The following is a 22,337-nucleotide window of genomic DNA, read 5'->3' on the forward strand; positions in this document are numbered from 1 at the left end:
TCGGGCGGACTCGGTTTTCCTCGTAGCGGCGCGGGCGCTTCCGGCGGGGCCGGGCGGCGGCTGCGAGGGGCGCGGGCCGGGATGGAGGCCGTGCCCCGAATGCCCATGATCTGGCTCGACCTCAAGGAGGCCGGAGAGTTCGCCTTCAACGGAGCCGTCAAGAAGGTGGGGGACGGGGGGAACGGGGGGGAATCGGGGCCTCTGGGAGGGGGAAGAGGGATTGAGGGGGTGCGGAGGGGGGTTTGGGGTCTCTGTGAGGAGGAGGAGAAGGATTGAGGGGGTGCGGAGGGGGGTTTGGGGTCTCTGTGAGGAGGAGGAGAAGGATTGAGGGGGTGCGGAGGGGGTTTTGGGGTCTCTGTGAGGAGGAGGAGAGGGATTGAGGCGTTGAGGAGGGGTTTTTGGGGTCTCTGAGGAGGAGGAGAGGGATTGAGGGGGTGGGGAGGGGATTTTGGGGTCTCTGTGAGGAGGAAGAGGGATTGAGGAGTCAGGGAGGGGGTTTTTGGGGTCTCTGAGGAGGAGGAGAGGGATTGAGGGGGTGAGGAGGGGCTTTTGGGGTCTGTGAGGAGGAGGAGAGGAATTGAGGGGGTGCGGAGGGGGTTTTTGGGGTCTCTGTGAGGAGGAGAGGGATTGGGGGTGCGGAGGGGGTTTTGGGGTCTCTGTGAGGAGGAGGAGAGGGATTAAGGGGGTGCGGAGGGGGTTTTGGGGTCTCTGTGAGGAGGAGGAGAGGAATTGAGGGGGTGGGGGGTGGGTTTTGGGGTCTCTGTGAGGAGGAGGAGAGGGATTGAGGGGGTGGGGAGGGGATTTTGGGGTCTCTGTATGGAGGAGAGGGATTGAGGGGGTGGGGAGGGGGTTTTGCGGTCTCTGTGAGGAGGAGGAGAGGGATTGGGCGGATGGGGAGTAGTTTTTGGGGTCTCTCTGAGGAGGAGAGGGATTGAGGGGGTGGGGAAGGGGTTTTGGGGTTGGATGTGTTCCTGCCCAGAGCTTTGGAGGATCCCATGGTGCCCGTGGTCAGGAAGCGCCGTGTTTGCCCATGGATGGCATCGTCATCCCAGCGGGGCTCAAATCCGGCAACGTGTGCTCCCGGCCCAGAAACCACCGTGTCCTGGGCTGCATCCAGAGCAGCGTGGCCAGCAGGGACAGAGGGGATTCTGCCCCTCTGCTCCTCTCCTGGAGACCTCAGCTGGAATATTGTGTCCAGTTCTGGAATCCTCACCAGAAGGAGGAGATGGAGCTGTTGGAATGGGTCCAGAGGAGGCTCCAAGGATGATGCGAGGGCTGGAGAACCTCCCATCCGAGGAGAGGCTGAGAGAGTTGGGGTTGTTCAGCCTGGAGAAGAGAAGGCTCCCAGGAGACCTTAGAGTGACCCTCCAGAACCTGAAGGGGCTCCAAGAAAGCTGGAGAGGGGCTGTTCCCAAAGGCGTGTGGGGATGGGACGAGGGGCGATGGGGATAAACTGGAGAGGGGCAGAGTTAGACTGGACATGAGGAGGAATTTCTTCCCCATGAGAGTGGTGAGGCCCTGGAAAAGGTTGTCCAGAGAAGCTGTGGCTGCCCCATCCCTGGAGGTGTTGAAGGCCACGTTGGATGGGGCTTGGAGCCCCTGATCCAGTGGGAGGTGTCCCTGCCCATGGCAGGAGTTGGAACTGGATGATCTTTAAGGTCTCTTCCAACCCAATCCAAGCCAGCACGCGCTTCCAGACCTGCCGTGAGGGCTTCTCCTGGGCTTCCCAGTAGCTGTACCTCTGGCACGGGGAAGATGGCTTTGGAGTTAGTCAAGACCAGGTTCTCACCGCTCTCTTCCTCTTCCAGTTTGTCCTCAAGAACTATGGAGAGAACCCAGAGAACTACAACGAGGAGCTACGGAAGCTGGAGCTGCTCCGGCAGGTAAGGAGAGCTCCCTTTGGAATCGCTCCTCTGCCAAAGCCAAACCGGGGGAGCTGCTCCTCAAGGACGTGTCCACCAGCTCCCATCTCCTCCCTGTGCCGGGAGTTGTGCTGAAGGGCTGCTCTGGTGGCTTCTTTGTCCTCAGTGGTGGCCCATGGATGTGGCTTTTGGCACCCAGGTGGTGTCCTGGGCTCTCCAGGTGGTTCCGAGGAGCGCGTGAGGGGCTCTGCCGGATCCGCTTCCCTGAATTTGGTGGGAGGATTGTGTTGAATAGAAGTGGAAGGAATCGCTTTGTCCATTTGCGATGGTGCCTGAGGTCTTCTCAGGGAAGAAATCATCCCTTTCCTCCCGGCTCTGGAGCCCAAACGCTTGTGCCAGTCCCTGGGGTCACCAATTTTGGGGCCACCAAGCAAGGTTGGAGGCATCCTTGAGCTCCAGACAACCGGTAGTGGAAACCAGGAATGCGAAACCACCTGGAAACCACCAGGAATGAGCCGGGATGAGTGTTGGTTGGTGCCACAGGATTTGCAGTGGGGCTCTAAGCTTGGTGTTCAGGGTGGAGTGGGGCAACGCGTGGTGGTGGCACCACTGTCATCTCACCGGCGTCTCCAAAGCAGTGGTGGCTGCTTAAATGCCCTCATTCCAGGGTCCAGGGGGTTCCGACTTCTGCCCTTGGGCTGAACCTGGAACTGGGAGGGTGGGAAACCCTTCCAGGTTCTTCTGCTCTTCCCTCTGCCCTTGAGCTTAACGTTGAACTGAGAGGTTGGGAATCCCTTCCAGGTTCTCCTGCTCTTCCCTCTACTCTTGGGTTTAACCTTGAACTGAGAAGTTGGGAAACCCTTCCGGGTTCTCCTGCTCTTCCCTCTGCCCTTGGGCTTAACGTTGAACTGGGAAGGTGGGAAACCCTTCCAGGTTCTCCTGCTCTTCCCTCTGCTCTTGGGTTTGACGTTCAACTGAGAAGTTTGGAAACCCTTCCAGGTTCTCCTGCTCTTCCCTCTGCTCTTGGGTTTAACGTTGAACTGGGAAGTTGGGAATCCCTTCCAGGTTCTCCTGCTCTTCCCTCTGCCCTTGGGTTTAACGTTGAACTGAGATGGTGGGAATCCCTTCCAGGTTCTCCTGCTCTTCCCTCTGCCCTTGAGCTTAACGTTGAACTGAGAGGTTGGGAAACCCTTCCAGGTTCTCCTGCTCTTCCCTCTACTCTTGGGTTTAACATTGAACTGGGAAGTTGGGAATCCCTTCCAGGTTCTCCTGCTCTTCCCTCTACTCTTGGACTTAACGTTGAACTGGAAAGTTGGGAAACCCTTCCAGGTTCTCCTGCTCTTCCCTCTGTCCTTGGGTTTAACATTGAACTGGGAAGTTTGGAAACCCTTCCAGGTGCTCCTGCTCTTCCCTCTACTCTTGGGCTTAACGTTGAACTGGGAAGTTGGGAATCCCTTCCAGGTTCTCCTGCTCTTCCCTCTGCCCTTGGGCTTAACTTTGAACTGAGAGGTTGGGAATCCCTTCCAGGTTCTCCTGCTCTTCCCTCTGTCTTTGAGCTTAACGTTGAACTGGGAAGTTTGGAAACCCTTCCAGGTTCTCCTGCTCTTCTCTCTGCCCTTGGGCTTAACATTGAACTGGGAAGTTGGGAAACCCTTCCAGGTTCTCCTGCTCTTCCCTCTGCCCTTGGGCTTAACATTGAACTGGGAAGTTGGGAAACCCTTCCAGGTTCTCCTGCTCTTCCCTCTGCCCTTGGGCTTAACATTGAACTGGGAAGTTGGGAAACCCTTCCAGGTTCTCCTGCTCTTCCCTCTACTCTTGGGCTTAACATTGAACTGGGAAGTTGGGAAACCCTTCCAGGTTCTCCTGCTCTTCCCTCTACTCTTGGGCTTAACATTGAACTGGGAAGTTGGAAAACCCTTCCCCGTTCTCCTGCTCTTCCCTCTACTCTTGGACTTAACGTTGAACTGGGAAGTTGGGAATCCCTTCCAGGTTCTCCTGCTCTTCCCTCTACTCTTGACCTTAACATTGAACTGGGAAGTTGGAAAACCCTTCCAGGTTCTCCTGCTCTTCCCTTTGTCCTTGGGTTTAACGTTGAACTGGGAAGTTGGGAATCCCTTCCAGGTTCTCCTGCTCTTCCCTCTCCTCTTGGGTTTGACGTTCAACTGAGAAGTTGGGAAACCCTTCCAGGTTCTCCTGCTCTTCCCTCTGCCCTTGGACTTAACGTTGAACTGGGAAGTAGGGAATCCCTTCCAGGTTCTCCTGCTCTTCCCTTTGTCCTTGGGTTTAACGTTGAACTGGGAAGTTGGGAAACCCTTCCAGATTCTCCTGCTCTTCCCTCTGTCCTTGGGCTTAACGTTGAACTGGGAGGGTGGGAAACCCTTCCAGGTTCTCCTGCTCTTCCCTCTGCCCTTGGGTTTAACGTTGAACTGGGAAGTTGGGAATCCCTTCCAGGTTCTCCTGCTCTTCCCTCTACTCTTGGGTTTAACGTTGAACTGGGAAGTTGGAAATCCCTTCCAGGTTCTCCTGCTCTTCCCTCTGCCCTTGGATTTAACCTTGAAGTGGGAAGTTGGGAAACCCTTCCAGGTTCTCCTGCTCTTCCCTCTGCCCTTGGATTTAACCTTGAAGTGGGAAGTTGGGAAACCCTTCCAGGTTCTCCTGCTCTTCCCTTCATTCTGGCTGGAGCAGCAGGTCCCTTTCTGGTCGCTCCCAAATTCCTCGCCTTTCTTTCACCCTTGGGAGATGGAGTCGGGGAAAGATTTCCTCCCCGAACCGGTTGCTCCGGAGCCAGAATCCGGCTCTCTCCGGCTTCATTTTCCAGGCAGACCAACCTGTTTTTCTGGTTGCCTTCCGTAGGGCTTTACTCCTCCGATACCGGAGTCGGCCAATCCCAACCTCTGTCCCATTCCCACCTCTGTCCATGCCACCCCAGGCAGGTGAGCCACGAGCGCCGTCGTGTCCCCGGAGCAACCTTTTCCTCTTCCTTTCTCCTTTTCCAGAGTGCCGTCAACGTACCGCGAGACTTCGAGGGCTGCAGTACCCTCCGGAAATACTTCGGCCAACTCCACTACCTCCAGAGCCGCATCCCCATGGGCGCCGAGCAGGAGGCGGCCGTACCCATCGCGTGGTATGGAGAAAGAAAGACCTTTTCTTGCCGACGCCGGGGGTGGGAGGGGGTTTGGCTGCGTGCCGGAGCGCTGCCTACGGTGCTGCCACAGCCAAACCGAGCTCACACGCTGAGGAGATACCATCCCACCAGCACCCAGCGCCGCCGGCACCGTGATTCCGTGGACAGGGTGACACCAAGCTGGGAGAGAACTTCTCTGAACCTCTAAATGTCTCCTAGGAAGTCTTTTTTTCCTGGCACGGGAACAGCTGGTAACCGCGTTTCTCTCCTCGCAGGACCGAGATCTTCTCCGGGAAGACAGTGACCCATGAGGACATCAAGTACGAGCAGGCGTGCATCCTCTACAACCTGGGTAAGGGCTTGGGGGGCCGACTGTCCTCTTAGCCTGAGGGACCGTAGAAGGGTTTGGGTGGGAAGGGACCTCACAGATCATCCAATTCCACCCCTCTGCCGTGGGCAGGGACGTCTCCCACTGGATCAGGGGCTCCAAGGCCCATCCAACGTGGCCTTCAACACCTCCAGGGATGGGGCAGCCACAGCTTCCCTGGACAACTTCTTCCAGGGCGTCACCACTCTCATGGTGAAGAAATTCCTCCTCATGTCCAGTTTAACTCTACCCCTCTCCAGTTTATCCCCATTCCCCCTCGTCCCATCCCCACACGCCTTTGGGAACAGCTCCTCCACAGCTTTCTTGGAGCCCCTTCAGGTTCTGGAAGGTCACTCTAAGGTCTCCTCAGAGCCTTCTCTTCTCCAGGCTGAACAACCCCAACTCTCTCAGCCTGTCCTCGGATGGGAGGTGCTCCAGCCCTCGCATCATCCTTGGAGCCTCCTCTGGACCCCTTCCAACAGCTCCATCTCCTCCTTCTGGTGAGGATTCCAGAACTGGACACAATGGTCCAGCTGAGGTCTCCAGGAGAGGAGCAGAGGGGCAGAATCCCCTCCGTCCCTGCTGGCCACGCTGCTCTGGATGCAGCCCAGGACACGGGTGGTTTCTGGGCTGGGAGCGCACGTTGGGGCTCCTGTTGAGCTTCTCCTCCCCAGCACCCCAAGTCCTTCTCCTCAGTGCTGCTCTCCATCCCATCATCCCCCATCCTGTATTGAAACCATGGATTGCCCCAACCCAGGGGTAGGACCTTGCCCTTGGCCTGGTTGACCCTCATGAGGTTCTCCAGCCCCACTTCTCCACCCTGTCCAGGTCCCTCTGAGCGACACTCTGTCCTTCTGGTGTGACTCCACCACTCTTCTTGGGGTCATCTGCAGCCTCGCTGAGGGCTGTCCCTCTGCTCTTCCAGGCCTTTGCTCCGCGCTCGGCTTTCCTTGGGCACCTGATCCCGTGGGAGATGTCCCTCCCCGTGGCCAGGGATGGAACCGGATGATCTTTAAGGTCCCTTCCAACCCAAACTATTCTATGATTCTATGATTCCTTGGAGCATCCGGGTGGCATCCGAGCCTTCCTGGTCCCACCAGCAGCCCCGACTCAGCCTGTTGGGACATCTTTTCCCTCCCCTGTGCCGGTTGCTCCGTATCGGAGCTCCACGAGGAGCTGAATTTGGCTTTTGCCGGAAGCCGCCTCTATTTTCCTCATGGTCCAAGAGAGCCGTGGTTGCTCACTGCTCTGTGTCTCCCTCAGAGGTTGCACCCAAGAGGCTGATGAGAAGGTCAGGAGAGGACATTCTCCACCTCTGTCTGCTCTGGGGCAGTGGACACCTGGAGCGGTGGGTCCCGTTCTGGAAGCTCCAACATCAGAAGGACATAAATCTGTTGGAGTGAGTCCAGAGGAGGCCACGGAGATGATGTGAGGGCTGGAGGACCTCTGCTGTGAGAACAGGCTGAGAGAGAGTTGGGGTTGTTCAGCCTGGAGAAGGCTCCGAGGAGACCTCAGAGCAGCTTCCAGGGCTGAAAGGGGCTCCAGGAAAGCTGAGAAGGGGCTCCGGATCAGGAATAGGATGAGGGGAATAGTTTGAAGCTCAAAGAGGGGAGATCGAGGTGAGATCTTGGGAAGAAATTCTTCATGATGAGAGTGGTGAGGCCCTGGCCCAGGTTGCCCAGAGAAGTGGTGGCTGCCCCATCGCTGGAGGTGTTGAAGGCCACGTTGGATGAGGCTTTGAGCAACCTGATCCAATGGGAGGTGTCCCTGCTTGTGGCAGGGGGTGGAACTGGATGGGCTTTGAGGTCCCTTCCTACTCAAATCATTCCATGGCTCCATGATTCTCACTTACCATCAACGAGAACTCCCAGATCGCATTCCTGGAGGTGTTGAAGGCCACGTTGGATGGGGTTTGGATCACCCTGAACCAGTGGGAGGTGTCCCTGCCCATGGCAGGGGGTGGAACTGGATGGGCTTTGAGGTCCCTTCCAACCCAAACCATTCCATAGCTCCATGATTCTAATTTGCCATCAATGAGAACCCCCAGATCCCATCCCTGGAGGTGTTGAAGGCCACGTTGGATGAGGCTTGGAGCAACCGGAGCCAATGGGAGGTGTCCCTGCCCATGGCAGAGGGTGGAACTGGATGGGCTTTGAGGTCCCCTCCAACTCAAATCATTCCATGGCTCCATGATTCTAATTTGCCATCAGTGAGAACTCCCAGATCCCATCCCTGGAGGTGTTGAAGGCCACGTTGGATGAGGCTTGGAGCAACCTGATCCAAAGGGAAGTGTCCCTTCCCATGGCAGGGGGTGGAACTGGATGGGCTTTGAGGTCCCTTCCTACTCAAACCATTCCATGGCTCCATGATTCTCACTTGCCATCAACGAGAACTCCCAGATCCCATCCCTGGAGGTGTTGAAGGCCACGTTGGATGGGGTTTGGATCACCCTGAACCAGTGGGAGGTGCCCCTGCCCATGGCAGAGGGGTGGAACTGGATGGGCTTTGAGATCCCTTCCAACTCAAATCATTCCATGGCTCCATGATTCTAATTTGCCATCAATGAGAACCCCCAGATCCCATTCCTGGAGGTGTTGAAGGCCACGTTGGATGAGGCTTGGAGCAACCGGAGCCAATGGGAGGTGTCCCTGCCCATGGCAGGGGGTGGAACTGGATGGGCTTTGAGGTCCTTTCCAACCCAACCGCATTCCATGGTTCTATGGAACACGGCTGTTGGAGCGGAGGTTGTTGCTCACTCCGTCGTCAATCCTCGGATCCCGCTGAGCCGCTTTCTCTTTCCGCAGGTGCGCTGCACTCCATGCTGGGCGCTATGGACAAGAGAGTATCCGAGGAGGTAACGATCCCCTGGGTCACCCTCTTTTCTCTCCTCTCATCCCTGGAGGTGTTGAAGGCCACGTTGGATGGGCCTTGGATCCCCCTGATCCAGTGGGAGGTGTCCCTTCCCATGGCCGGAGGTGGAACCAGATGAGCTTGAAGGTCCTTCCAACCCAAATTAGTCAATGGTTAACAGCCGCGAGGCCGTAGCATTGAGGACTTCTGCAGAACTTGGGTGGTTTCAAGGATCTTGAGACCAATTCTGGATGTTTGCTGGGACCTCTGGAGTCTTACGAGGAGGTCACCATCTCCTCGTGTCCCTCCCGGCCTCGTTGCTTCCACCCCTGCTCGGTGGCCGGGCTGAATTCCACCCTCGGCACTGAGATCCGGGAAAGGAGAGATCTTCTCCTTAGTGATAGTTCATGGATGCCACCGAGCTGGGTGGGACTGTTGGTCTGCTGGAGGGTGAGGAGGATCTGCAGAGGGATCCGGATGGTGTGGAGCCATGAGTTGAGACCAACGGGATGAGGTTCCACCAGGCCAGAGTCCTGCACTTGGGGGACACCAACCCCGTGCAGCTCCAGGTGTGGGGAAGAGCGGCCGGAAAGCTGCCTGGAGGAGAAGGACCTGGAGGTGGTGGTTGACAGGAGCTGAACACGAGCCAGCGGTGGCCCAGGTGGCCAAGGCGGCCACCAACAGCCTGGCTGGGATCAGCCCTGGGGTGGCCACAGGAGCAGGGAAGGGATTGTCCACCTGGACTTGGCGCTGGTGAGGCCACACCTCAAATCCTGGGGTCAGTTTTGGGTCCTTCACTCCAAGAAACACCTTGAGGAGCTGGAGAACATCTGGAGAAGGGAATGGAGGTGGGGAAGAGGGTGGAGAACAAGGGTTGTGAGGAACATCTGAGGGCCCTGGAGGTGTTTATCCTGGAGAAGAGGAGGGGAGACCTCATGGCTCTCTGCAGCTCCTGGAAAGGAGGTTGTGGTGAGGTGGGTGGTGGTGTCTTCTCCCCAGGGATGGGATGAGCGGAGATGACCTCAAGTTGCACCAGGGAAGGGTTTTAGGTTGAATACTAAGAATACTCTTCCCAGAAGGAGCGGTGAAGCTTTGGCCGACGCTGTCCAGGGAGAGGGTGGAGTCTCCATCCCTGGAGGGGTTTGAAAGACGGGGAGATGAGGTGCTCAGATCTGGTTGAGTCCTGGACAGGGATGGTTGGACTCAAAGATCTCAAAGGTCTTTTCCAACCCAACGATTCCATGACCTGAGGGTGTTCAGTTGGAGAAAAGGAGGCTGAGGGGAGACCTCATGGTTCTCCGCAGCTCCTGGAAAGGAGGTTGTGGTGAGGTGGGTGTTGGGTTCTTCTCCCAAGGGATAAGATGAGATGGAATGGCCTCAAGTTGCATCAGGGGAGGTTCAGGTTGGCCATCAGGAGAAATTTCTTCATGGAAAGGGCTCTCCGGCCGTGGCAGAGGTGGTGGAGTCCCCATCCCTGGTGGGGTTTCAAATCCAGGCAGATGAGGTGCTTGGAGATCCGGTTGAGTCATGGACAGGGATGGTTGGACTCAAATGATCTCCAAGATCTTTTCCAACCAAGACATTCCATGATCTGCTTCATGGTTCTTGACGAGCACCATTTGAAGCTCCAGAACCTCACTCCAACCTCGCGACGGCTGCTTTTTGTTGTCCTGGAGGACACATAGGGTGGAGTTTACCACCCTAAAACCCCCTCTATTTGAAAGGAGGTCACTGCTTTTTCCCCGGTCTCTCCATATCTCCACAACCTTTGATGTCCTTTCAGGGCATGAAGGTCTCCTGCACTCATTTCCAATGCGCCGCCGGAGCGTTTACCTACTTGCGAGATCACTTCCCTCACTCCTACAGCGTAGACATGAGCCACCAGATCCTCAACCTCAACATCAACCTCATGCTGGTGAGAAACCGGGTTCTGCTTCTACTGGTGGCACCGGGATGGTTCCTTGGAAATTGGTTGGGAAAGCGATGCCGGATGCTCCTGGCCGAGTCCGAGGGCTCGGAGGTGGGCAAGATGAGACCCCAGTGGAGGTGGGTTGGGGGTTGTCCAGGTTGCCGTGGGCAAGAGGGGCTGCAGAAAGGAAGGAGACTTTGGAAGAGAAGGTTCTGGGCTGCTCTGGTTGTCCCCGGATGTTTGGGCGTCCCTTGGAGCTCACGTTCACCGTCCTCTGTTGACCACTCAAGGATGGGAGTTGGAGCTGGCGTGGACACCAGCGGTTTTCCGAGGTGTGAGGGGAAAAGGAATGATTCTCTTCTTGCTTCCGGCAGGGCCAAGCGCAGGAATGTCTCCTGGAAAAGTCCATGCTGGACAATAGGAAGAGTTTCCTCGTGGCCCGGATCAGCGCTCAGGTGAGCACCAGGCCAGGCTGGTTGGACGCAAACCCAACCCGCAGGTCCTCAAAGGAGAAGGTGAGGTACTCCAGAGGGGTGGGATGTTATCCAGAAGGAGCTGGAGAGGTGGGGCTGTGAGATCTTCAGGAGGTTCTACAAGGTCCTGGTGACCTCAAGCACAATGGAGAATGGATTGAGAGCAGCCCTGAGGAGAAGACCTTGAGGTGCTGAGGAGGAGAAGCTCCACGTGAGATGGAAATGGGCGCTCCCAGCCCAGAAACCAACCGTGTCCTGGGCTGCATCCAAAGCCGTGGGAGCAGCGGGAAGGGAGGGAATTCTGCTCCTCTCTGGAGAGACCTCAGCTGGACGTGTGTCCAGTTCTGGAATCCTCAACATCAGGAGGACGTGGAACTGTTGGAACGGGTCCAGAGAAGGTCACGGAGATGATGTGAGGGTTGGAGCACCTCTGCTGTGAGGACAGGCTGAGAGAGTTGGGGTTCTTCAGTCTGGAGAAGGCTCTGAGGAGACCTCAGAGCAGCTTCCAGGACTGGAAGGGGCTCCAGGAAAGCCGGAGAGGGGCTCCAGATCGAGGAGTGAAGGGACAGAAGGAGGAGAGCGGTTTTAGGCAGAGAGAGGGGAGATGGGGATGACATCTTTGGAAGAAATGTTCTCCTGTGAGGGTGGGGAGGTCCTGGAACGGGTTACCTCGAGAGGCGGTGGCTGCTCCATCCCTGGAGGGGTTGAAGGCCACGTTGGATGGGCCTTGGAGCCCCTGATCCAGTGGGAGGTGTCCCTGCCCATGGCAGAGGGGTTGGAACTGGATGGGCTTTGAGCTCCATTCCAACCCAACCCATTCCATGGCTCCATGATTCTAATTTGCCATTAACAAGAACCCCCAGATCCCATTCCTTGAGGTGTTGAAGGCCACGTTGGGTGGGCTTTGGAGCGCCTGATCCAGTGGGAGGTGTCCCTGCCCATAGCAGGGGGTGGAACTGGATGGGCTTTGAGGTCCCTTCCAACTCAAACCATTCCATGGCTCCATGATTCTCACTTACCATCAACGAGAACCCCCAGATCCCATCCCTGGAGGTGTTGAAGGCCACGTTGGATGGGCTTTGGATCCCTCTGATCCAATGGGAGGTGTCCCTGATCATGGCAGGGGGTTGGAACTGGATGGGCTTTGAGGTCCCTTCCAACTCAAACCATTCCATGGCTCCATGATTCTCACTTACCATCAACGAGAACCCCCAGATCCCATCCCTGGAGGTGCTGAAGGCCACGTTGGATGGGCCTTGGATCCCCCTGCTCCAGTGGGAGGTGTCCCTGCCCATGGCCGAGGGTGGAACTGGATGGGCTTTGAGGTCCCTTCCAACCCAAACCATTCCATGGTTCCATGATTCTAATTTGCCATCAACGAGAACCCCCAGATCCCATCCCTGGAGGTGTTGAAGGCCACGTTGGATGAGGCTTGGAGCCCCTGATCCAGTGGGAGGTGTCAATGCCCATAGCAGGGGGTTGGAACTGGATGGGCTTTGAGGTCCCTTCCAACTCAAACCATTCCATGGCTCCATGATTCTCACTCGCCATCAAGCAGAACCCCCAGATCCCATCCCTGGAGGTGTTGAAGGCCACGTTGGATGGGCCTTGGAGCCCCCTGATCCAGTGGGAGGTGTCCCTGCCCATAGCAGGGAATGGGAACTGGATGAGCTTTGAGATCCCTTCCAACCCAAACCCTTCCCTGATTCTCCCTCTCCGCGGGAAGCGGATTTATCACCGTGATGTCCCTCCTCCGTAGCTCCAAAACTCCTCCTCGGGTTCCTCGCTGGTTGTTTTGCTCATCCGAAGCTTTGAGCAGATCCCGGTGTTGGTGGATCCTCCTTTCCCGTTCTTCCTCTTGGTTCCACGTTGGATCTTTCGGAGGGGGAAAAGAACTTTCCAGGCGCTCATTCCGCTCTCTTTAGGTGGTGGATTACTACAAAGAAGCCTGCCGGGCGCTGGAAAACACGGAGACGGCCTCGCTGCTGGGAAAGATCCAGAAGGATTGGAAGAAGTTGGTTCAGATGAAGATCTATTATTTCGCTGCTGTGGCCCACGTAAGTGAGGACACCACGGTGGGGCTCCCATGGTGGGATCTCATCCTTTATTCCCATCTTTTGAGCCTTTCCCGCCCACCACGGAGCGCCTTTTGGCACCACCCAAGCAACGGATGGGTTCTGGTTGGTGGTGGACATGGTGGTGTGGACCTCCTGGTGTCCAAGGAGGTTTTGTCGCCCCTTTTCCGAGGTCTCCGTTGGTTTACGGAGCTCTGACACCGTTGTTGCCTGGTTTTTCTTGCAGCTCCACATGGGAAAACAGGCTGAGGAGCAGCAGAAGTTTGGGGAGAGGGTAAGAAACGCCGTTTCAAGCCCACCTTGTCCCGTCTGAGGTCCCATCGGGGTTCTGTCTCGGGAGGATTGAGACGTGGAAGAGATTGTCACACCTTGGGGACATCCAAAGCGGTGTGGCCACCAGGGAAGGGAGGTGGTTCTTCTCCTCTGTTCCTCTCTGGGGAGACCTCAGCTGGAGGATTGGGGCCAGTTCTGGAATCCTCAACAGAAGAAGGAGGAGAAGATCCCGTTAAGTATTGGAAGACCACAATACGTTCTCCCAGGAATCTTCTCCAAGCTGAAGAACCTCAACTCTCTCAGAGTCTCTTCATAGAGGAGGTGCTCCAGACCTTTGATCATCTCCGTGGCCTCCTCTGGACCCCCTCCAACAGTTCCATGTCCTCCTTCTGCTGAGGATTCCACAACTGGACCCGGGACACCAGGTGGGGTCTCACCAGAGCAGAGGGACAGAATCGCCTCCCTCGCCCTCTTGGTCCCACTTTTGATGCAGCCCAGGAGATGGATGACCTTCTGGGCTGTGAGATACTTCATGTCTTCATCTCTGGTCCATAAAATATGACAAAACCCCATTATCTCGTGAGACCTCATCTGGAGGATTGGGGCCAATTCTGGAATCCTCAGCGGAAGGAGGAGATGGAGCTGTTGGAACGGGTCCAGAGGAGGCTCCAAGGATGATGTGAGGGCTGGAGCACCTCCCATGCGAGGACAGGCTGAGAGAGTTGGGGTTGTTCAGCCTGGAGAAGAGAAGGCTCCAGGGAGACCTTAGAGTGACCTTCCAGAACCTGAAGGGGCTCCAAGAAAGTTGGGGAGAAGCTGTTCCCAAAGGCGTGTGGGGATGGGACGAGGGGCGATGGGGATAAACTGGAGAGGGGCAGAGTTAGACTGGACATGAGGAGGAATTTCTTCACCATGAGGGTGGTGAGGCCCTGGCACAGGTTGCCCAGAGCAGTGGTGGCTGCCCCATCCCTGGAGGTGTTGAAGGCCACGTTGGATGGGCCTTGGATCCCCCTGATCCAGTGGGAGGTGTCCCTGCCCATGGTAGAGGTTGGAACTGGATGGGCTTTAAGGTCCTTCCAACCCAAAGTCTTCTATGATGGGGACAAACTGGAGAGGGACAGAATTAGACTCAACATAAGGAGGAATTCCTTCAATATGAGGGTGAGGAGACCCTGGAAGAGGTTGTCCAGAGAAGCTGTGGCTGCCCCATCCCTGGAGGTGTTGAAGGCCACGTTGGATGGGCTTTGGATCCCCCTGATCCGGTGGGAGGTGTCCCTGCCCATGGATGACCTTTAAGATCCCTTCCATCCCAAACTCTCCTATAATTCCCGGTTTCTTTGCAGGTCATCTACTTCCAGAGCGCTCTGGATAAGCTCAACGAAGCCATCAAGCTGGCGAAGGTGCGTTCCTTCTCCATCTGCTCAGAGGGTTTTGGATATTTTCAATGGAACCATCCTGACCTCACTGGGATACCAGAGAGGGAAGATGACTCTTGGTGGCCATTTCCAAGCTTTCCTTCCCCTTCCGGTGGTTCTAAAACCCACTTTGACTTCCCAACTCCTCCCTTTGCTTCTCTTTGGGACATCCATCCAAGCTCAAAGCTCCGGTAGCTCCTCACTGTTTGGTCTTCCCAAGGTTTTCTCAACTTCTGGGTTGGTTTTCTTGGTTGAGGAGCACATGGGCGGCTCTGGAAGACCTCAACGGTTGCCCCTTTGGTGTTGGGTTCCGGTGTTTGGGAAACTGAGGCCAACCCGGTGGTGGAGAAACCGGAATATGGAGGGTTTGGAGTTTCCTGGAGGCATCTCCGTACCTTTGTGGGGCACGAGGAGGGACACCTGGAGATGCTCTGCGTCTGCTCACGTGGTTTCCTTCCTGCAGGGTCAGCCGGAAACTGTCCAGGAAGCCCTGAGATTCACCATGGATGTCATCGGTGGCAAGTGAGTCCCTGCACGGGGCACCTCGAACCCTCGTGGTTTGGTGCCCGGTGGCCACAGCAACCCAAGAGGTTGTCCCCGCTGTCCTTTGCCACCCATTTTTCCCTTCTTGGGGCTGTGGGAATGTGCGGCTGTAGTAGAAATCGTTCTTCTTGCCCCAAAAGCCAAAGCTTTTCTGGGTTCGATCCCGTTGGGAAGGAACTCGGAGAGCCGAAATCGCTGTCCGCTCCTCACCAACACCCATCTCTCACGTCTTCTTCGTAGGTACAACTCGGCCAAGAAGGACAACGACTTCATCTACCACGAAGCTGTGCCCGCGCTGGACACCCTGCAGGCCGTGAAAGGTGAGGAGATGGCACACGAGGTGGACAACCCGTGCGGCTTCGGGTTGTCATCCTCTGCCCTCCTGGTGGCATCTCCCAGGATGGAAGTGTTGAGTTGAAGGACCCAACCTTGAGGAGAATCACCTCCTCGTGGAGGTTTCAGGCGTGTGGTTCTTTGTCTTTGACACAGTAAAGCCTTCGACGCAGTTCCTCACAGCATTCTGCAGAAACTGTCAGCCTCGGGCCTGGATGGGCGCACACTCTCCTGGGTGGAAAACGGGTTGGGTGGCCCAGAGGGTGGTGGTCAATGGAGTTACCTCCAGCTGGAGGGCGGTCACAAGTGGGGTTCCTCAGGGCTCGGTGCTGGTCCAGCTCTGTCCAATGTCTTCATCAATGACCTGGATGAAGGCATTGAGTGCACCCTCAGCAAGTTTGGAGGTGACACTAAGCTGGGAGGAAGTGTGGATCTGCTGGAGGGTACGGAGGCTCCAAAGGGATCTGAAGAGGTTGGACCGCTGGGATGAGACCAACGGGATGAGGTTCAACGAGGCCAAATGCCGGGTCCTGCACTTGGGGGTCCTGCAGTGCTCCAGACTGGGGGAAGAGTGGCTGGAGAGCTGCACGGAAGAGAAGGACCTGGGGGTGATGGTTGACAGCCAACTGACCATGAGCCAGCAGTGTGCCCAGGGGGCCAAGAAGGCCAATGGCATCTTGGCTTGGATCAGAAATGGGGTCACCAGCAGGGCCAGGGAGGGGATTCTCCCTCTGTACTCGGCACTGGTGAGACCGCACCTCGAGTACTGTGTTCAGTTCTGGACCCCTCACCACAAGAAGGATGTTGAGGCTCTGGAGAGTGTCCAGAGAAGAGCAACGAAGCTGGTGAGGGGCTGGAGAACATCTGATGAGGAGCGGCTGAGGGACCTGGGGGTGTTCAGCTGGAGAAGAGGAGGCTGAGGGGAGACCTTATTGTGCTCTACAACTGCCTGAAAGGAGGTTGTGGAGAGGAGGATGTTGGGCTCTTCTCCAGAGTGACAGAGGACAGGACAAGAGGGAATGGACTGAAGCTCCACCGGGAGAGGGTCAGGTTGGACATCAGGAAAAGATTCTTCATGGAAAGAGTCATCGGCACTGGAACAGCTGCCCAGGGAGGGGGTGGAGTCGCCTTCCCTGGAGGTGTTTAAGGAACGGTGGATGAAGTGCTGAGGGACATGGTTTAGGGAGTGTTAGGAATGGTTGGACTCCATGATCCAATGGGTCCTTTCCAACCTGGTGTCTCTGTGATTCTGTGACCCCTTCAGGTGCCCCCTTGGTGAAGGCCCTTCCCGTCAATCCCACGGATCCGGCTGTCACCGGTCCCGATATATTTGCCAAACTGGTGCCGATGGCCGCCCACGAGGCCTCTTCTTTGTACAGGTTCGTTCCGGGTTGTGGCCTTGGTGGGAACGGTTCTGGTTGGAGGTGAAGATCTCGAGCACCAACTCAACGAGGAGCCCATGTCCCGGTGTGGTTGAGGGGACACAATCGGCTCCACAACGGAGCCACCACCCTTGGGAAGTGTCCCCAAGTCCTCCTGGTGTCTGACTCCTTCCCAGAGTCTCTCCTGGGGGATGGAGCCCACCTCGTTCCTACAAAGGTTCTGGAGATGTTCCGGAGCTCAAAGTGTTTGTGATTTATGATGGTGGTTTCTTCACTGAAGGCTTTTCTTCTTCTCCCATCTCGCAGCGAGGAGAAAGCGAAGCTGCTGAGAGATGTGATGGCCAAGATCGAAGCCAAGAACGAAGTCTTGGAGTATGTATGAACCCTACCTGACCGAGTCCACCTCTCTGGAGGAATGGAGTCCTCCTTCCAAGGGGTGTCCCAACCATCTCCTCACTATTTCCCACCATCCTTCATCTGTTCTCCTCCATCAAGTCCCAGTTTGACCAATTTTGGGGCAAACCCCATCCCCGAGTTGGTCCTCAACTTCACCCTATGGCCTTACTTAGGTGATTCCATCCATCTCCTTGGAGTGAGATGGAACGGAGGTTCTACCACCGCTCAAGGACTTTGTCCTCTCGCCTGTAGCCAATTCATGGACTCCATGCAGTTGGATCCGGAGACCGTGGACAACCTGGAGATGTACGACCACATCCCTTCCATCCTGATGGAGAAATGCGCCGCTCTCAGCGTACGTCCGGACACCGTCAAGAACCTCGTTCAGTCCATGCAAGGTAAGGACAGCGCAGGAGAAACATCTGAGCTGCTCCTGAGGGCCACCAGGAGGCTCTCGGCCTCGGTGTCCTTTTCCATTACGAAGGAGAGAGTTGAGGTTGTTCAACTTGAGGTTCTGAGGAGACCTTGTGGTGACCTTTCAGCGCTTGAAGGGGGTTTCTGAGGAAGGTGATAGAATGGTGGGATGGGTTGGGTTGGAAGGGACCTCAAAGCCCATCCGGTTCCACCTTCTGCCATGGGCAGGGACACCTCCCGCTGGATCAGGGGCTCCAAACCCCATCCAACGTGGCCTTCAACACCTCCAGGGATGGGATCGGGGGGTTCAGGTTGATGGTACCTTAGAAACATGGAATGGTTTGGGTTGGAAGGGACCTCAAAGCCCATCCAGGTCCACCCTTTGCCATGGGCAGGGACACCTCCCACTGGATCAGAGGGATCCAAGCCCCATCCAACGTGGCCTTCATCACCTCCAGGGATGGGATCTGGGGGTTCTGGTTGATGGTACGTTAGAAACATGGAACCATAGAGTGGTTTGGGTTGGAAGGGACCTCAAAGCCCATCCAGTTCCACCTTCTGCCATGGGCAGGGACACCTCCCACTGGATCAGGGGCTCCAAGCCCCATCCAACGTGGCCTTCAACACCTCCAGGGATGGGATCTGAGGGTTCTCGTTGATGGTACCTTAGAACCATGGGATGGGTTGGGTTGAAGGAACCTCAAAGCCCATCCAGTTCCACCCTCTGCCATGGGCAGGGACACCTCCCACTGGATCAGGGGGATCCAACCCCCATCCAACGTGGCCTTCAACCCCTCCAGGGATGGAGCAGCCACCACTTCTTTGGACAACCCATTCCAGGTCCTCCTCACCCTCATTGTGAAGAGTTTCATCTTAAGATCTACCTTCAATCTTCCCCTTCCAATTTAAAGCCGTTCCTCCTCATCCCATCACTCCGAACCTTTGGGAAAGGTCCTCTCCGCAGCTTTTCCGGAGCTCCTTTCAACCCCGGAAGCTGCTCTGAGGTCTCCTGGGAGCCTTCTCCAGGCTGAGTGACCCCAAGTGTCTCTCAGCCCATCCTCGGAGCAGAGGTTCTCCAGCCCCTCGCGTCCTCTTCCATGGTCTTCTCTGGGCCCATTCCAACAGCTCCATCATCTCCTTCTTCTGGTGGGGCTTCCAGAACTGGACCTGGGACTCCAGGTGGGGTCTCACCATCTGGCCACGATGATGATGATGATGATGGTGATGATGATGATGATGGTCTCCTCTGGGCCCATTCCAACAGCTCCATCTCCTTCTTCTGGTGGGGCTTCCAGAACTGGACCTGGGACTCCAGATGGGGTCTCACCATCTGGCCATGCTTCTGATGATGATGATGGTGGTGATGATGGTGGTGATGATGATGGTGGTGATGATGATGATGGTCTCCTCTGGGCCCATTCCAACAGCTCCATCTCCTTCTTCTGGTGGGGCTTTCAGAACTGGACCTGGGACTCCAGATGGGGTCTCACCATCTGGCCACGATGATGATGATGATGATGATGGTGATGATGATGATGATGGTGGTGATGATGGTGATGATGGTGGTGATGATGATGATGATGATGATGGTGATGGTGATGATGATGATGGTGGTCCCTCAAAGGCCGCTGTTGCCGAGGGGGACCCCAATATCCAGTCTGGTCTGCAAAGTCCTCCTTCTCTGGTTGCCCACCACCAGATTTCTCCTTCCGGCGTCTTTATCTCAAGCGGTGTCCAGGAGAACTTTCACCTGGTGATGGTCCACCCCATTCTCCTCTCTCTTTTCTCCCCTCCAGTCCTCTCCGGGGTCTTCACCGACGTTGAAGCTTCCTTGAAGGAAATCCGAGACCTTCTTGAAGAGGACGAAGCTGAGGAACGGAAGCTTCAGGAGCTACTTGGGAAGATCCCCCCAGGCCAAGGTTCTCCACCACCACCACCATCTCCATCGCCGGCGTTGGCCGAGGTCAGCAAGGAGTGCTCCAAGTACCTGGAGGTGCACGAGAAGGCCAGCTTCACCAACACCGAGCTCCACAAGGCCATGAACCTCCACATCGGTAACCTCCGCCTGCTCAGCGGTCCTCTGGAGGAGGTCCGCGCCGCTCTACCGTCGCCCTCCTTGACGGAAGGTGAGAGATACCACCTTCTCGGTGGGCCAATCTTCTCCCCAAGGTCTCCTTCTCCTTCTCCTGGTGGTGTCCACGGTGGTTTTGTGCCACCTTCTCCCTGTGATCCGTTGCCAAACCAACGTGGAGATGCGTTCCCATCAAAACCATTCGTGGTGGTGGATCGTGGGGGACAAAAAGTGTCCCAGTAGGGGTGTGGTGTTACCTCCAGGGGGTTCCTCACCACCATTCGTGGTTCCTCACCACCATTCGTGGTTCCTCACCACCATTCGTGGTTCCTCACCACCATTCGTGGTTTCTCACCACCATTTGTGGTTCCTCACCACCATTTGTGGTTCCTCACCACCATTCGTGGTTCCTCACCACCATTCGTGGTTCCTCACCACCATTTGTGGTTCCTCACCACCATTCGTGGTTCCCCACCACCATTTGTGCTTCCTCACCACCATTCGTGCTTCCTCACCACCATTCGTGGTTCCTCACCACCATTCGTGGTTCCTCACCACCATTCGTGGTTCCTCACCACCATTCGTGGTTTCTCACCACCATTCGTGGTTCCTCACCACCATTCGTGGTTCCTCACCACCATTCGTGGTTCCTCACCACCATTCGTGGTTCCTCACCACCATTCGTGGTTCCTCACCACCATTCGTGGTCCTGGTGAGCGTGCCGGGAAGGTTCTGCCATGGAATCTTGGTGGGATTCCTTCCCGGCCGCTCATCCATCCGTGTTTTCCAGATGACAAACAGGTTCTGCAGAACCTGAAGCGAATCCTGGCCAAGGTGCAGGAGATGAGGGACCAACGGATGTCCTTAGAGCAGCAGCTGCGGGAGATGATCCAAAAGGACGATATCACCACCTCCTTGGTCACCACCGACCGCTCGGAGATGAAGGTGAGTGGGAGACACCGGATTCGAGTGCCGAATGTCCCAACTGAGAGAGCTCCGTACCTGGAGAAGGGAATGGAGGTGGGGAAGAGGATGGAGAACATCTGGAGAAGGGAATGGAGGTGGGGAAGAGGGTGGAGAAGGTCTGGAGAAGGGAATGGAGGTGGGGAAGAGGGTGGAGAACGTCTGGAGAAGGGAATGGAGGTGGGGAAGAGGGTGGAGAACATCTGGAGAAGGGAATGGAGGTGGGGAAGAGGGTGGAGAAGGTCTGGAGAAGGGAATGGAGGTGGGGAAGAGGATGGAGAACATCTGGAGAAGGGAATGGAGGTGGGGAAGAGGGTGGAGAACGTCTGGAGAAGGGAATGGAGGTGGGGAAGGGGCTGGAGAAGGTCTGGAGAAGGGAATGGAGGTGGGAAGAGGGTGGAGAGGGTCTGGAGAAGGGAATGGAGGTGGGGAAGGGGGTGGAGAAGGTCTGGAGAAGGGAATGGAGGTGGGGAAGAGGGTGGAGAACGTCTGGAGAAGGGAATGGAGGTGGGGAAGAGGGTGGAGAACGTCCGGAGAAGGGAATGGAGGTGGAGAAGGGGGTGGAGAACGTCCGGAGAAGGGAATGGAGGTGGGGAAGAGGGTGGAGAACGTCTGGAGAAGGGAATGGAGGTGGGGAAGAGGGTGGAGAAGGGAATGGAGGTGGGGAAGAGGGTGGAGAAGGTCCGGAGAAGGGAATGGAGGTGGGGAAGAGGGTGGAGAAGGTCTGGAGAAGGGAATGGAGGTGGAGAAGGGGGTGGAGAAGGTCTGGAGAAGGGAATGGAGGTGGAGAAGGGGGTGGAGAACGTCCGGAGAAGGGAATGGAGGTGGGGAAGAGGGTGGAGAAGGTCTGGAGAAGGGAATGGAGGTGGGGAAGGGGCTGGAGAAGGTCTGGAGAAGGGAATGGAGGTGGGGAAGAGGGTGGAGAAGGTCTGGAGAAGGGAATGGAGGTGGGGAAGGGGCTGTGGAGAACATCTGGAGAAGGGAATGGAGGTGGGGAAGAGGGTGGAGAAGGTCTGGAGAAGGGAATGGAGGTGGGGAAGAGGGTGGAGAACGTCTGGAGAAGGGAATGGAGGTGGAGAAGGGGGTGGAGAACGTCTGGAGAAGGGAATGGAGGTGGGGAAGAGGGTGAAGAACGTCTGGAGAAGGGAATGGAGGTGGGGAAGAGGGTGGAGAACATCTGGAGAAGGGAATGGAGGTGGGGAAGGGGTTGGAGAACGTCTGGAGAAGGGAATGGAGGTGGGGAAGAGGGTGGAGAAGGTCTGGAGAAGGGAATGGAGGTGGGGAAGGGGCTGTGGAGAACGTCTGGAGAAGGGAATGGAGGTGGAGAAGGGGCTGTGGAGAAGGTCTGGAGAAGGGAATGGAGGTGGAGAAGGGGGTGGAGAAGGTCTGGAGAAGGGAATGGAGGTGGAGAAGGGTCTGGAGAACGTCTGGAGAAGGGAATGGAGGTGGGGAAGAGGGTGGAGAACGTTTGGAGAAGGGAATGGAGGTGGGGAAGAGGGTGGAGAACGTCTGGAGAAGGGAATGGAGGTGGGGAAGAGGGTGGAGAACAAGGGTTGTGAGGAACATCTGAGGGCCCTGGAGGTGTTTATCCTGGAGAAGATGAGGGGAGACCTCATGGTTCTCCGCAGCTCCTGGAGAGGAGGTTGTGGTGAGGTGGGTGTTGGGTTCTTCTCCTGAGGAACGAGAGATGGGATGAGCAGAAATGGCCTCAATGGCTCCACAGGAGGTGTGGATGGACCTTCATTAGAAGCGTTCCTTCACCCAAAGGCTTCTGAAGCTCTGACAGAGGTCCCTCAGAGCGGTGGTGGAGTCCCCACTCCTCCAGGGCTTCATCCACCGCGTGGCGGTGGCTCTTGGGGTCACATTTTAGTGGAGACGACGACGACG

At 56.5% G+C, this 22,337-nt stretch overlaps 1 protein-coding gene across 2 annotated transcripts in view; it reads left to right on the forward strand.

Moving 5' to 3' along the window:
• PTPN23 (protein tyrosine phosphatase non-receptor type 23) overlaps positions 1 to 22,337 on the forward strand; it is a 38,332-nt gene continuing 15,995 nt past the window's right edge. For both annotated transcript variants that reach the window (XM_054057227.1, XM_054057228.1), the window contains exons 1-17: positions 1 to 165; positions 1,809 to 1,883; positions 4,859 to 4,986; positions 5,262 to 5,338; positions 8,158 to 8,207; positions 9,987 to 10,118; positions 10,487 to 10,567; positions 12,511 to 12,642; positions 12,887 to 12,934; positions 14,277 to 14,333; positions 14,812 to 14,870; positions 15,132 to 15,211; positions 16,489 to 16,603; positions 16,913 to 16,978; positions 17,255 to 17,400; positions 19,213 to 19,542; positions 20,278 to 20,432. In XM_054057227.1, coding sequence (XP_053913202.1) covers positions 82 to 165; positions 1,809 to 1,883; positions 4,859 to 4,986; positions 5,262 to 5,338; positions 8,158 to 8,207; positions 9,987 to 10,118; positions 10,487 to 10,567; positions 12,511 to 12,642; positions 12,887 to 12,934; positions 14,277 to 14,333; positions 14,812 to 14,870; positions 15,132 to 15,211; positions 16,489 to 16,603; positions 16,913 to 16,978; positions 17,255 to 17,400; positions 19,213 to 19,542; positions 20,278 to 20,432 — 1,815 coding nt within the window. In that variant the 5' untranslated portion in view covers positions 1 to 81. The remainder of the gene's footprint in view (positions 166 to 1,808; positions 1,884 to 4,858; positions 4,987 to 5,261; positions 5,339 to 8,157; positions 8,208 to 9,986; positions 10,119 to 10,486; positions 10,568 to 12,510; positions 12,643 to 12,886; positions 12,935 to 14,276; positions 14,334 to 14,811; positions 14,871 to 15,131; positions 15,212 to 16,488; positions 16,604 to 16,912; positions 16,979 to 17,254; positions 17,401 to 19,212; positions 19,543 to 20,277; positions 20,433 to 22,337) is intronic.

The sequence above is a fragment of the Cuculus canorus genome, chromosome 2, assembly GCF_017976375.1.
Source record: "Cuculus canorus isolate bCucCan1 chromosome 2, bCucCan1.pri, whole genome shotgun sequence".
Taxonomy (NCBI): domain Eukaryota; kingdom Metazoa; phylum Chordata; class Aves; order Cuculiformes; family Cuculidae; genus Cuculus; species Cuculus canorus.